Source organism: Pan paniscus, chromosome 11 (assembly GCF_029289425.2).
Source record: "Pan paniscus chromosome 11, NHGRI_mPanPan1-v2.0_pri, whole genome shotgun sequence".
NCBI classification, from domain to species: domain Eukaryota; kingdom Metazoa; phylum Chordata; class Mammalia; order Primates; family Hominidae; genus Pan; species Pan paniscus.
In genome coordinates this window covers 16708994-16724779 of record NC_073260.2, presented here as the reverse complement: position 1 = coordinate 16724779, position 15786 = coordinate 16708994, and the positions used below count along the sequence as shown (strand labels likewise).

Here is a 15786-nt window from a genome sequence, read left to right as displayed (position 1 = left end):
ACAAATTTGTAGAACCTACACTTTCCTATTTCCAGAATTATTACAAAGTTATGAAATAAAAGAGGATACAAACAAATGGAAGAACATTCCATGCGCACGCGTAGGAAGAATCAATATCGTGAAACACAGGTAGGACGTTTATCAGTAATTTGATTCACCCAATAAGCTGCTTTGCTTTATTTGTGCTTCCAAATCCTCCTGTTTAATTTCACTTTTCCCCATTTCCACATATGGCACAGTCAGGAGCTGTCCTATATGCTCTCCTGGCTCTGCTTTCCAGGGAAGAGAAGTAGATCAAACAATTTGAATTTCCGCATTGTAATCTGAATCAGTGACTCCCGTTTGTACTTGTACCCCTTTTAAATTTAAACTAGACCTTCCTAGAAGTAATCCTATCATCCTAGCTGGCAAGGGTCCACAGACCCCTGCTGGAACTTTTTGCGGGAGTTCCCCAGGCATAAGGCTCACAGCTTTTGTGCAACATGAATCTACTGTGGCACTACTGGCTGTGGCAGGGGACAGACATTATACAGGGGTGAGGGAATGGCCTGAGCCAGAAATGCCCTGGTTTGGAACGGGGCCTGGGATGGGCCCCTCATGGCGTTTCCTGAAATCGGGTTCCCATCTTTATCAAATTTAGAGTGACACTGATTAGCCCAGTGTTTTCCTCAGGCTCAGTAGTTTGCTTTTTTCGCCTATCTGGCAGCCTGACTCGCTGATTTTTTCTACATTCTTTTTTACTATGACCATGCTTCCCACAGTTAAAACAAGCTCCAGGAAACCGAGTATTTCCTTTATCCACTCTCAGTCCCGCCATTGCTTGGGCTAGCAGAGTAGCCTTATGCACATTACCTCCGATACCATCACAGGCCTTGATATGATCAACTAAATGTGCTTTCCTGAATTTAAAAGGAAAAGGCTCAAATGTAGCTATAATATTTCCCAGTTGATCTTGGGGGGTGTATTCTAACAGGGAATTGCCAAGCCTCTAAATCACCCTCTCTTCTAGCTTGCTGAATTCCTGCCTGAATAGAACTGAGAGCGGTCACTCAAGACGCTGCTCGAACAGTCACTGGGGCAACTACTTTTCTCCCAGTGTCCTCCAGAAAAGAAAGATCTAGAGGGTCAGGCCACTCTTTTTTCTTCAAAATAAGGAGGGTATGCAGAAGGGTAGGGATGAACCTCTTCCTCCTTTGCCGCTTTAGCTTTAGCTGGCAAACAAACCTGCTCTGTCACCTCTTCTGTTACTTCATTATACTCTCCTTTTTCCTTATCATTAGTGTGAAAAGGTTCCAAGGTGGAACGAACCAGAGCCCACACTTGTCCCACTGTTACCCTGATGCTTCCAAGCTCCCCTTCTTACTCATCACAGGGATTGCTTTAAGAGTACTCGGGTGTCCTCCAGCTTAGTTCCACATTCGCCAACTGTCGCTCCAGCAACCTTTCGACCTCGGTTTGAGCCTCCATGTTGGGCACCGCTTGCCGAGACCAGCTCGGTCGTGGAGACCCTAACCCAGTGGCACTAGAGGAATTAAAGACACACACACAGAAATATCTTGTGTGGAGTGGGTAATCAGGGGACTCATAGCCTTCAGAGCTGAGAGCCTCGAACAGAGATTTACCCACATATTTATTAACAGCAAGCCAGTGATAAACATTGTTTCTATAGATTATAGATTAGCTAAAAGTATTTGTAACTGGAAACAAAGAGATGGGCCAAAACAAAAGGATGGGTCTGGCTAGTTATCTGCAGCAGGAACATGTCCTTAAGGCACAGATCGCTTATGCTATTTTTGTGGTTTAAGAATGCCTTTAAGCGGTTTTCCGCCCTGGGTGGGCCAGGTGTTCCTTGCCCTCATTCTGGTAAACCCACAACCTTCCAGCGTGGGCGTCATGGCCATCATGAACATGTCACAGTGCTGCAGAGAATTTGTTTATGGCCAGTTTCGAGGCCAGTTTATGGCCAGATTTGGGGGCCTGTTCCCAACAATAAAAGCCATGTCGTACTGGCAAAAGTATAGAAATATAGGTCACTGAAATAGAATTGAGAGTCTAGAAATAAGTCCATCTATCTAAAATCAATCAATTTTTTTTTTACAAGGGTCAAAGAACATTCAAGGAGGAAAGAACATTCTCTTCAACAAATAGTGCTGGAATAACTGGTTATTTATATGTAAAAGAATGAAGTTAGACTCATTCTTTCCTCATACCATATAAAAAATTAACTCAAAATTGACCAAAGACCTAAGTGCAAGAGCTAAAACTAGGGAACCCTTGTTCACTGTTGGTGGGAATATAAATTGGTACAGCCATTATGGAAAACAGTATGGAGGTTCCTCAAAAACTCATACACAGAACGACTACATAATCTGCTTCTAGGTTAGGGGGAAGGAAGAGATGAATAGGGGAGCACAGAGAATCTTTAAGGCAGTCAAACTGTTCTGTATGATTCTGTATGATTCTTTAATGCCACTATGCATTTGTCCAAACTCACAGAATGTGCTAAACCAAGAGTGAATCCTAATGTAAAGTATGGATTCAGGGAGACAGTATGTCAATGTAGGGTCATCAATGTTAAGAAATATACCACTACTCTGGTGTGGAATGTTGATAGTGGAATAGACTATGTACATGAGAGAAAGAAGTATATGGCAGCTCTCTGTGTTTTTTGCTCAATTTTGCTGTGAACCTAAAGCTACTTTATTTATTATTATTTTTTGAGACAGGGTCTCACTCAGTCACCCAGGCTGGAGTACAGTGGCACAATCATAGCTCACTGCAGCCTCAATCTCCCAGGTCAAGCCATCCTCATACCTCAGTTTCCCAAGTAGCTGGGCCCACAGAGGCCCACCACCATGCATGGCTAATGTTTTTTTTATTATTATAGAGATGAGGTCTCACTATGTTGCCCAGGCTGATCTTGAACTCCTGGCCTCAAGTGATTCTCCTGTTTTGGGCTCCAAAAGTGCTGGAATTACAGGAATGAACCACCATGCCCAGCCCTAAAGCTACATTAAAATATTAATCTTATTTTAAAAAAAATAAAATAAAAACCAAATGCATTTGCGGCAATAGCAGAAAAATCATGGTAAATCTCACAGTACGTATCAGAAGGCATCCAAAGATATGTTTTTGAAAAATGTAAATATGACCAGCAGTTAAATAAAAGTAAGATGTATAAGCTTCTAGATATCTAGTGGGGGAAAAGATAACAAAAAATGTGAAATGCAATACAAATTATGAGAAAAAATGAGCTAAAATAAGATCATATACTGTCTGAGTAACCCCACATCTGGAAGTAATCCAAACTATGGAGGAAGTGTATATATTAATTGCAACACAAAGGAGACAACATTAATTTACAGAAGAAAACAAATAGTGGTGTACCCACTCAGTGTTTATTGTAGGAAGTTAAGAGATCATATCCCTGTTCCACTCAGCTTCTAACCAACGGAGCAGACAAAAAGGGTCACATCAGGATCAAAGCTTTATTATAACAGTAAATCTGTCAGTTAGGGCTGCTATAACAAATTAACATAGACTGGGTGGCTTAAACAATATTTATTCCTTGCAGTTCTGGAAGCTGGAAGGTCCAAGATCAAGGTGCGGGCAGATCTAGTGTCTGGTGAGGGCAGGCTTCCTTGTTTTCAGATGGCCATCTTCTCATTGTATCCTCACACGGTGGAGAGCCAGAGAGACAGGATAAAGAAGCCCTCTCTGACCTCTTCTTGTAAGGGCACTAATTCCATTCATGAAGCCTCCACCCTCACAACCTGATTATCTCCCAAGGCTCCCACCTCCTAACACTATCACCTAGGAGGTTAAAGTTTCAACATATGGATCTTTGGGGGACCCAAACATTCAGTTCATAACAGAGTGACTCTTCTCTTCCTCCTCCCAATTGAGGATAATTTCCTCTTAACCTTTCCTGTACCTGGACAGAGAGAGCAGAAGCATGACTACTTACAGTCACATTAGTTCATACAGCCATGGTTCACAATCCTGGCTTTGCACCTGGAGAGAATCAAAAATATCCCTGTCTGGGCCCACCTCTACTGATTCTGTATTAATTGGTCTGTAGTATGACCTGGGCATCAGTATACTTTTAGAGCTATCACATGTTTCTGATATGCTGTGGGATTGTTCTGTGCCACTCACACAGAAGATTGAAGCTCAGGGCTAGCCAGAATAAATGTAAAGATTACTAATTAGAAAAATTCCTCCTCTTCCTGTGTATAAGTGGTAGGTGAGGGTTAGACTAGAAATTTTCCTGCCAGTTTGTTTACTTCTGCACTGTGAGGTAAGATTGGTTCTCTTTGTGGACACTTGAGGGTGAAGAATTATATGGTTCCTACCACCAGGTATAACAGTGAATTGTAACACCATGGAAAATTATTTTGACATTATTTTAAACATTTTTGCAAAACTGTATGTAAATTGTTATTATTATGAAAATATGCATATGAATAAAATTTTTATATTCTAGTGGTAGGATAATTTTTTAATCAAATAAAGCACACTAAGACCCTGCTACTTACTCAATGTGTGGTCCACTGAGCAGCAACATTGGAATTACATGAAAAATTATTATAGAAATAAAAGTTCCATGTAAAGTTTGAAAAGCACTGTGCTAGGAAATTGTCAAAAGCAGCAGAAGCAGAAGAAACAGAAGAGGGAGAGGAAGAAAAGGAAAGACAGAGAAGAGAAGAGAATAGAGGGGGCAGGGGCAGGATTCCAGGAAAATGCATAATTTGATGAGAAATTAAAAAGGTATCTTTTTCACCAGTGCTGTACAAACTGTGAGCTTTTCCAGCAAAAAAAGAACATAGTTGTCAATGGGTGCTTATGAATATTTGCACATGTTTTGTGACCAGCTGCTTTGGGAAATAATTAATAAATATATAACATAGCCTTTTCTCTCTTCAACAGTATAATCCAGTTTCAAAAATGCTGCTGATGGACTTGAAAAATGGACCATAATCATAACAACTTTTCTCTGTTACTTAACAGTTTACAAAGCAAAATTGCACGCACAATGTTAGAAGCATAATTAACTTGTGAAGAAAGTAATGCAGGTATTATCATCTCTGGGAAAACCCAGGCTCACAGATGCAAGACCTCAATCAAAATGACACAATGAGGAAGTGATGGGATTGAGTTGAACAAAAGTGGATGAAGCTTGATGACTTCAAATCCAATGCACATGGGCTGCATATGTGCTGATTTATGTGGTATACTCTGTAAGATTAACACCATGAACAATGGAAGAGATTGACAGCAAGGAGGCCCATTTGTAATTTGCATAGGAAGTGATAAAGATCTAGATGAGGTAAAAGTTATGAGAACTGAATATAGTTCAATTTGGAGGGGAAATACGGAATACAAACCACAGGTTAGTTGGAGACAGATGGATCTGATCAAGGGTTGACTCCAAGCAAGTAACTTATTCTTTCTGTGCCTCATGGGGGTAATAACAGCAATTACTTCATCAGGTTGCTGAGAGACATAGTGGGTTAATATGTGGAGAGATCCTAAAACAGTGTCTGACACATAGTAAATGCTATATAAAAGCTATTACTACTACTCAGATGCAAGAGATTTTAGGAGGATTAATTGATAAGCTTCAAAACACATCACATTAAGCCAATGGTCTTGACTGTAGCTACATATTAGAATCATTTGGGGAACATTTAAAAATACTGATACCTAAGCTTTACCTCATAGCAAGTGGATCCAAATCTCTAGAGTGGAGGCCCAGGAAAATGAATTTTTTAAAACTCCCAGGTGATTCTAACGCACAGTGAAAGTTGAAAAGCACCGATATAGACAGAGGAAGAATTAGGCTTGACTTATTGGAACCTTAGATATCAGTGGTGATAATGGCAATAAATGAAGAGCTGTGGAAATGAATCTACTGTGAGGATTTAATTTCCTAGATTTTCATTGTAAGGTGATATTAATTTGAAAAGAGAAGTGATATATTAAGAGTGGATGAGTTCTGTAACAGGATGAGACAAGCATAGGCAAGGTGCCGAAGACTTGAAGTAGAAGGAAGAGATGTCACACAGGGTACAGAAAAGATGGAGAGACATTAGAGGACAGCAATGGTACAATGTCATGGGAGCCAGGCATATGGGTGAGGTGATAGTTCCCAAAAAACTATGTCAAAACTCACAGGCAGACAATGTACATTAAGCATTGAGATAAGACCACTGGATGTTGCCAATGGTTTGAGAAAGGTAGAATGTATTGAGTGAACAGAAGATGCTGGTGAGAAGACAGTGTGGAAGTAGTCAGGGGAATATAGAAATTATACCTGAAATGGGGAGATCCCAGGGATTGAAGTAGTACCTTGGGATGTGGGTGGAGGGGCTTATAGAGGAATAAAGACAGAAGTCAGCAAACTCAGTAAGGAGAAGTAGCAGAGAAGACCAGATTTTGGCTGGACCAATAATGCTGAAGGTGTCCCAAGAAGAGTGTTGTGTGATTGTCAAGGTGCCTTCTAGAGTTCTTACAACTCTAGAAGCCATAGATGATGTCCTGGAAATCCTCAGCACAGGAAACCCTGCTTACAATTACATTACAATCTATTTGAGTGAAGCTGCATCTCAAGTGGGGTGAAGGGCAAAAGTCAATGCATAAAAGTGAAAATCGAGTACCCTCAAAATTACCATTTTAATCTTTTAAGAAGCACCGAAGTAGAGACCAGTTTTCCAGCTGCCAAAAAGCTAAGCAAAGTACCAATGTTTTAATCAGTGTTAAGATAGTTCATTGTTCCTTCTTTTATGCAACAAAGTAGTTAGCTTGCATTTTTCTATCTATATTTTATTTTTAATGCACATTAAAAATTAATTTAATTTTGTTGATTCTTTCAAAAAACCAGCTCCTGGATTCATTAATTTTTTGAAGGGTTTTTTTTGTCTCTATTTCCTTCAGTTCTGCTCTGATTTTAGTTATTTCTTGCCTTCTGCTAGCTTTTGAATGTGTTTGCTCTTCCTTTTCTAGTTCTTTTAATTGTGATGTTAGGGTGTCAATTTTGGATCTTTCCTGCTTTCTCTTGTGGGCATTTAGTGCTATAAATTTCCCTCTACACACTGCTTTGAATGAGTCCCAGAGATTCTGGTATGTTGTGTCTTTGTTTTCATTGGTTTCAAAGAACATCTTTATTTCTGCCTTCATTTCGTTATGTACCCAGTAGTCATTCAGGAGCAGGTTGTTCAGTTTCCATGTAGTTGAGTGGTTTTGAGTGAGTTTCTTAATCCTGAGTTCTAGTTTGATTGCACTGTGGACTGAGAGACAGTTTGTTATAATTTCTGTTCTTTTACATTTGCTGAGGAGAGCTTTACTTCCAACTATGTGGTCAATTTTGGAAGAAAACCTAGGCATTACCATTCAGGACATAGGCATGGGCAAGGACTTCATGTCTAAAACACTAAAAGCAATGGCAACAAAAGCCAAAATTGACAAATGGGATCTAATTAAAGTAAAGAGCTTCTGCACAGCAAAAGAAACTACCATCAGAGTGAACAGGCAACCTACAAAATGGGAGAAAATTTTCGCAACCTACTCATCTGACAAAGGGCTAATATCCAGAATCTACAATGAACTCAAACAAATTTACAAGAAAAAAACAACCCCATCAAAAAGTGGGCAAAGGATATGAACAGACACTTCTCAAAAGAAGACATTTATGCAGCCAAAAGACACATGAAAAAATGCTCATCATCACTGGCCATCAGAGAAATGCAAATCAAAACCACAATGAGATACCATCTCACACCAGTTAGAATGGCAATCATTAAAAAGTCAGGAAACAACAGGTGCTGGAGAGGATGTGGAGAAACAGGAACACTTTTAACACAGTTGGTGGGACTGTAAACTAGTTCAACCATTGTGGAAGTCAGTGTGGCGATTCCTCAGGGATCTAGAACTAGAAATACCATTTGACCCAGCCATCCCATTACTGGGTATATACCCAAATGACTATAAATCATGCTGCTATAAAGACACATGCACACGTATGGTTATTGTGGCACTATTCACAATAGCAAAGACTTGGAACCAACCCAAATGTCCAACAATGATAGACTGGGTTAAGAAAATGTGGTACATATACACCATGGAATACTATGCAGCCATAAAAAAGGATGAGTTCATGTCCTTTGTAGGGACATGGATGAAATTGGAAATCATCATTCTCAGTAAACTATCGCAAGAACAAAAAACCAAACACCGCATGTTCTCACTCATAGGTGGGAATTGAACAATGAGAACACATGGACACATGTAGGGGAACATCAGACTCTGGGGACTGTTGTGGGGTGGGGGGAGGTGGGAGGGATAGCATTAGGAGATATACCTAATGCTAAATGACGAGTTAATGGGTGCAGCATACCAGCATGGCACATGTATACATATGTAACTAACCTGCACATTGTGCACATGTACCCTAAAACTTAAAGTATAATAATAATTAAAAGAAAAAATAATTTAAAATATATAAAATAGAATTCAAATGCATCAGAGTTAGATGCTCACACTATAAGAAACCCATGGAAATTAATCCTAACTTATGGAATAGTAGAATCGTGATTATCATTTCATACTCACTCTGGGACATATTTTTGCTCATTGAATGGAATAGGTAGCGAACTTGACAGCCCTATTTGTCTAAACTGTCGTCTTCCCTTACTTTCTGATATACACAAACACACTCCCACAAGAACACACACCAACCTAAATGTGATGATGATGATTAACTCTACTGCTCTTCGTTTAGTTCATAGTTTCACAATCCTATCCTCATATTCCCTCAGAACTCTAAAATTAAAACTACCCAGACTTGGTAATTCTTTTTCATCCACTTTGATAAAATAAAAGGCCTGATGGAGGGTGCCCAGAGGTATTCTGATAAGGGAGCCCTGATCTTATGTGTCTATGAATGTGGAATGTTCATGGCTCCATCAAAGCACAATGTTGACAAGAGCCAAATCTGGAGTTCCTTAAGTTATCTAGGCCCTCCACCCCTCTGATCTCCCCAAAACCAACTCTGCTCAGAATATGCCCATGACTGTTCTCACCTATTCAAAATGGCCCACAGCAGGCTAATCAGGGGTCTACCTTCCCCCATTCAAGAAGCCTGCAGAGTGCACCCTTGACATCCTTATTGCGGAGGCTATACACAAATGGGTTGGCCAAAGGTGTAATGGCAGTGTACATTACTGAAGCCACCATGTCCTGATACTGAGAGTTCTGGGAGGGAGGCTGGAAGTAGACCCAAATGATGGTGCCGTAGAGGAAACCAACCATGGTGAGGTGGGATCCACAGGTGGAGACTGCTCGGCGGCGACCAGCAGCTGAAGGAAAACGTAGAATAGTGGCCCCAATTCGGACATAAGAGAGTACAATGAGGGCACAGGGGCCCAGCATAAGGAAGCCACCCTCAAAGAATATGGCCAGCTCATTAGAATGTATGTCAGAACAAGAGGCTCGCAGAAGTGGCCGGTGGTCACAAAAGAAGTGAGGAAGGTTAACGTTGCCCCCAGCATCCCCAGTCCAGCAAAGAGGCAGGACGAGTCCCACATGCAACATGGTGTGCAGTATGGACACCACCCAGCTCAAGGCTAGTAAGCAGGCACACCGTTGGTGATTCATTACCAAAGCATAGTGCAGGGGGTCACAGATGGCCACATAGCGATCCAGAGCCATGACAGCAATGACAAGTGTATCTGTAACCCCAAATGCATAGAAGAAAAAGAACTGAGCCAAGCAGCGGGCAGCAGGAATGGTTGGGTAATTAGAGACCAAATGGGCCAGCAACTGGGGCAGTGTAACTGTGGATAGCCCCATGTCTATCACAGAGAGGCCACGAAGCAGATAATACATGGGTGAGTGCAGTCTGGAGTCCCAGGAGATGAGCAGCACCAGTGTCACATTCCCCAGTATGGTGGTCAGGTAAATAGCCAGGAACAGGAAGAAGAGGAGAGTGTGGGAGATGCTAGCTCTCGAGAACCCGAGGAGCAAAAAAACCGGAGAGTGTGAAGCATTAGGGGCACAGCTCATCATGAGTGACAGTCAGCCTGCCTGAAAGACAGTTTAAGTCAAAAAGAAAGTCATGGGTCTGATATTAGGGATCATAACATTTCTAATTAATTATATTACGTTACTGAAGATCGTTAAAGACCTAGATTCAAACTTGACCATCTACGCTCCCTCCCTAAGGTCTAGGATTTCGCTTCCTTAATATGTATTTATTTTCTCCTTTATGTCTTCCTTTTCACCCACCCTAGTGACTTGTTCCATCTAATTCACAAGCCCTACTAAAGTCCTTCCCACAGCGAAAAACTCTTCATTCATTCTTGTCTTTTCATCCAACTATTTCTTCTCTTTTTCCAGTGGCCAACTTCATGAAAGAATTATCTATATTCACTGTCTCCAGTTCCTTACCTTCCATTCACACCTCACCCAACTGCAATCCTCATGATGTCTTCTCTCTGAACCTGTATGGAAAATAACATACCATTAAAACACATACCATACAAAGAAACAATTCTTTCGACATAGCTGACTTTTTTACATTTCCTCTAAAGTCTGGAACAAGACAAGGATGTCCACTTTTACCACTCCTATTCAACATAGTAATAGAAGTTCTAGCCAGAGAAATTAGATCAATGAAAGAAAAGCCACCCAAATTGGAAAAGAGGAAGCGAAATTATCCATGTTTGCTGATAACATGATCTTATATTTAGAAAAACCTAAAGACCCCACCAAAAAACTCTTAGATGAGATACTGCTTTAGAATGTCATGAAATTACTTGTTCTTTCTCTTTATTCCCTGTGTTAGTTAATGGCATTATCATTATCATCAGCCTGATGCACAAACAAAAAACTGAAGGAATTACTCCATCATCTCCCACATCCAATCATTCCTTAACGTCTATGTTTTCCCTTATATCCATTCTTTGCTGTTAGTCCACTATGACCATTTAAGTTTTAGCATCTCTAACCAATACTGATTTCTACAACCTCATTACTGGTTTCTCTACTTAACTCTTCTGATAGGTCTTCCATACTGATACTGGAATAAAACTTTCAATATGTGACTCCTTGTTTAAATAGTCAGGGACTTCAGAATAAAATCCAAATGGCTTAGTCTGTCTTGGATGGAACTTTCATTATTAGTACTTAACTTCTCTTAGAATTATACTGAGTCACCTATCCAGGGTTTTTTTTTTTTTTTAAAGACAATCTCACTCTATCACTCAGGCTGAAGTGCAGTGGCTTGATCTTGGCTCACTGCAGCCTCTGCCTCCCGGGGTCAAGTGATTCTCCTGCTTCAGCCTCCCAAGTAGCTGGGACTGCAAGCACACATCACCACACCCAGTTCATTTTTGTATTTTTAGAAGAGACAGGGTTTCACCATGTTGGCCAGGCTAGTCTCGAACTCCTGATCTCGTGATCCAACCATCTTGGCCTCCCAAAGTGTTGGGATTACAGGCATGAGCCACCGTGCCCAGTCCCAGTGTTTTAAACTAGACATTTTTTCTTAATTCTCAAACATGGTAAGCTCTCACACCCCTGCACATCTTCCCATTATTTTGAGAATTTGGGCTTTCTGAAATATGAGGTATGTAATACAATCATCCACACATGCCCACTCAACACAGAAATTTAGAGAAAATATAATAATCATACTTTTTTTTTTTTGAGACGGAGTCTCGTTCTGTCGCCCAGGCTGGAGTGCAGTGGCACGATCTCGGCTCACTGCAAGCTCTGCCTTCCAAGTTCATGCCATTCTCCTGCCTCAGCCTCCAGAGTAGCTGGGACCACAGGTGCCCACCACCATGCCAGGCTAATTTTTTTTGTATTTTTAGTAGAGACGGGGTTTCACCGTGTTAGCCAGGATGGTCTCGATCTCCTGACCTCGTGATCCACCCACCTCGGCCTCCCAAAGTGCTGGGATTACAGGTGTGAGCCACCGCGCCCAGCCAATAACATACTTTTAAAATCATAACTAAGCTTTCAAGAACGTAAGGGAAATACAAGAGTCTGTAATCAAAGAGGAATGTGAAAAATTAATATCTAAAAACTATCTGTGATTATGGAGGTAGTGATGGCAGGTGACAGGTGGCAGGTAGGTTCAAGGGCATCACATCAGTCTTCATAGTCCACAGATTTGATTATGAACATCCATGTGGAACAGGAGATAAGAGCTTAAACCTGTATGAGGCAGGAGGTAGAGACCACCACATAAATTGAGGACATTCAAAAGGCTAAATTTTCAGCGAAAGGGTATACACGCACAGGAAAACACACACACACACCTACACCCACACAGGGTATGTGAGAACAAATGAAAATTCAGATCGCTCAGTCTGGACTACATGGAAGGAAAAGTGCTTTCCATGGGAATGCAGTTACGGATCTGTACCACATAAGGAGTGCATAATGCTAATTTACAAAATACATACAATTCTAGAACTCTAAAAATAAAAAATCAACATAAAAATTACCTTCATACAGGTAAAAGCATTGGAGTACCTTTTAGAAGTGAACATAAAACTTCTCAGTGACTTATAGACTCTAGACAGGAATCCCACAAACAGAAATCCACCAAAGATGAGCTCACAATTCAAAATTACAAAACACACATAAAGTCTATTCATTATGAAGATATTCATCAATCAACAAATAATGTGATTAACCTCCTCCAAATGTCATAAAATTAACCAATCTATTAAGGAATATACATTATATTTAAAGTACTTAGCGTCTAAGAGAGAAAATAAAGATTATAAGAAAGAAGTTATCAAAAAAAAAACACATATTTTTAAAGCCCCAAAAAGAATTACTAGAAAACAAAAACATTCACATTGAAACGAAAAACTCAATGGATGGGTTAGACAGTGGCTGAAGAGAGAAGTTAGTTCTTTAAAAAATTTTTCTCTATTTCCATAGGTTTTGGAAGAACAGGTGGTATTTGGTTACAAGAGTAAGTTCTTTAGTGGTGATTTCTGAGATTTTGGTGCACCCATCACCCAAGCAGTATACACAGCACCCAATTTGTAGTCTTTTATCCCTCACCCCCCTTCCACCCCTTCCCCCAAATCCCCAAAGTCCATTGTATCATTCTTTTCCCTTTGCATCCTCATAGCTTAGCTCCTACTTATGAGTGAGAACATTCAATGTTTGGTTTTCCATTCCTCAGTTACTTCACCTAGAATAATGGAAAGCAGCTAATTCTAAGAAAAATACCCAGAAGACAGTACAAAGTGACCAAGATAATATGAAGGGGGTTTGTATTAGTTTGTTTTCACCCTGCTGATAAAGATAATATGAAGGGGGGTTGTATTAGTTTGTTTTCACCCTGCTGATAAAGGCATACCCAAGACTGGGCAATTTAGAAAATAAAGAGGTTTAACGGACTTACAGTTCCACGTGGCTGGGGAGACCTCACAATCATGGCAGAAGTTGAAAGGCACATCTCACATGGCGGCAGACAAGAGAGCTTCTGCAGGGAAACTCCCCTTTATAAAACCATCAGATCTCATGAGACTTATTTACAATCATGAGAACAGCACAGGACAGACCTGCCCCCATGATTCAATTACCTCCCACCAAGTCCCTCCCTGAACACATAGGAATTCAAGATGAGATTTGGGTGGGGACACAGCCAAACCACATCAAGAGTTAAGAATTTCAGGAAACAAAATAAGAAGACCCATTATATATCAAGTAAGTCCAAGAAAAAAACTGGATACTACATACAAAAGAATGGAATTGGACCCTTATCTCACACCATTCACTAAATCAACTCAAAATGGACTGAAGACCTAAACACAAGACCTGAAACCATAAAATTCCAAGAAGAAAATACAACGGGGAGACTCCTTGACATTAGTTTTGGCAATCATTTTCTGGATATTACACCAAATGCTCAGGCAACAAAAGCAAAAATAAACAAGTGAGACTACATCAAACTAAAAAGCTTTTGCACAGCAAAGGAAATAATCAACAGAATGAAAAGGCAGCCGACAGACTGGGGGAAAATATTTGCAAACAATATGTCTGATAAGGGGTTAATATTCAAAATATGCTTAAAAATTTATACTCAATAGCAAAATAATAATAATAATAACCAAGTTTCAAAATGGGCAAAGAGGCCAGGCATGGTGGCTCATGCCTGTAATCCCAGAATTTTGGGAAGCCAAGGCAGGCGGATCACTTGAGGTCAGGAGTTTGAGACCAGCCTGGCCAACATGGAAAAACCTCGTCTCTACTAAAAATACAAAAATTAGCCCGGCATGGTGGGACATGCCTGTGGTCCCAGCTACTTGGGAGGCTGAAGCAGGAGAATTTCTTGAACCCAGATGCAGAAGTTGCTGTGAGCTGAGATCACACCACTGCACTCCAGCTTGGGTGACAGCGTGAGACTGTGCCTCAAAAAAAGGGTGGGGTGGGGGGGTGCAAAAAGAACCTGTATTAGTCTATTTTCACACTGCTATAAAGAAATACACTATAGCCTGACCAACATGGAGAAACCTCGTCCCTACTAAAAATACAAAATTAGCCAGGCATGGTGGCACATGCCTGTAATCCCAGCACATTGGGAGGCTGAGGCAGGTGAGTCACCTGAAGTCGGGAGTTTGAGACCAACCTGACCAACATGGAGAAACCCTGTCCTTACTGAAAGTACAAAATTAGCCAGGCGTGGTGGCACATACCTGTAATACCAGCTACTCAGGAGGCTGAGGCAGGAGAATCGCTTGAACCCGGGATGTGGAGGTTGTGGTGAGCAGAGATCATGCCATTGCACTCCAGCCTAGGCAACAAGAGCGAACTCCATCTCAAAAAAAAAAAAAAAAGAAAAGAAAAGAGAAAAAGAAAACAGAAGAAAAAAGAAACAGAAAAGAAATACCTGAGACTGGGTGATTTATAAAGGAAAGAGGTGTAATTGACTCACAGTTCCACACACAGCTGGGGAGCCCTCAGGAAGCTTGCAATCATGGTGGAGGGCAAAGGAGAAGCAAGTACCTTCTTCACAAGGCAACAGGAGAGAGAAAATGCAGGGGGAACTGCCCCTTATAAAACCATAAGATCTCGTGAGAATGCACTATCATGAGAACAGCATGGGGGAAACCACCCCCATGATCCAATCACCTCCCACCAGGTCCCTCCCTTGACATGTGGTGATTACAATTGGAGATGAGATTTGGGTGGGGACACAGGGCCAAACCATACCAGAACCTGAATAAATATTCATCCAAAGATATACAAATGGCCATAGGTATATGAAAGTGTGCTTAACATCACTAATCGTCAGGGAAATGAAAATCAAAATCACAATGAGATAGCACCTCACACCTGCTAGGATGGTTATTATGCGGAATAACAAGAAGAAATAACAAGTGTTGGCAAGGATGTGAAGGAAAGGGAACACTTGCACATTGTTGGTAGGAATGTAAATTGGTGCATCCATTATGGAAAACAGTACAGAGGGTCTTTAAAAACTTAAAAATAGAACAACCAGGTGACCCAGCAATCCCTCTCCTGGGTATACACCCGAAGGAAAATAAATCAGCACCTCATAGAGATATCTGCACTCCCATGTCCACTGCAGCATTATTCACAATAGCTAAAATATGGAAACAACCTAAGTGTCTTTTAATGAATGAATGGCTAAAGAAATTGTGGAATATTATTTAGCCTTTAAAAAGGAAGAGGTTCTGCTCTTTTTGTGATAACATAAATGAACCTGGAGGATATTATGTTAAGTGAGACAAGCCA

The 15786-nt window shown here is 40.7% G+C and overlaps 2 protein-coding genes across 4 annotated transcripts in view; one reads left to right on the top strand and one right to left on the bottom strand.

Moving 5' to 3' along the window:
• Nucleotides 1-15786, top strand: part of LOC100969519 (olfactory receptor 1Q1) — a 202155-nt gene that overhangs the window by 154300 nt on the left and 32069 nt on the right. The gene's annotated exons all lie outside the window — the stretch shown is intronic.
• The window catches only part of LOC100967437 (olfactory receptor 1B1), a 29732-nt gene continuing 22407 nt past the window's right edge, over nucleotides 8462-15786 (bottom strand). For both annotated transcript variants that reach the window (XM_003833128.5, XM_057298650.1), the window contains exon 2: nucleotides 8462-10499. In XM_003833128.5, coding sequence (XP_003833176.3) covers nucleotides 9109-10065 — 957 coding nt within the window. In that variant the 5' untranslated portion in view covers nucleotides 10066-10499 and the 3' untranslated portion in view covers nucleotides 8462-9108. The remainder of the gene's footprint in view (nucleotides 10500-15786) is intronic.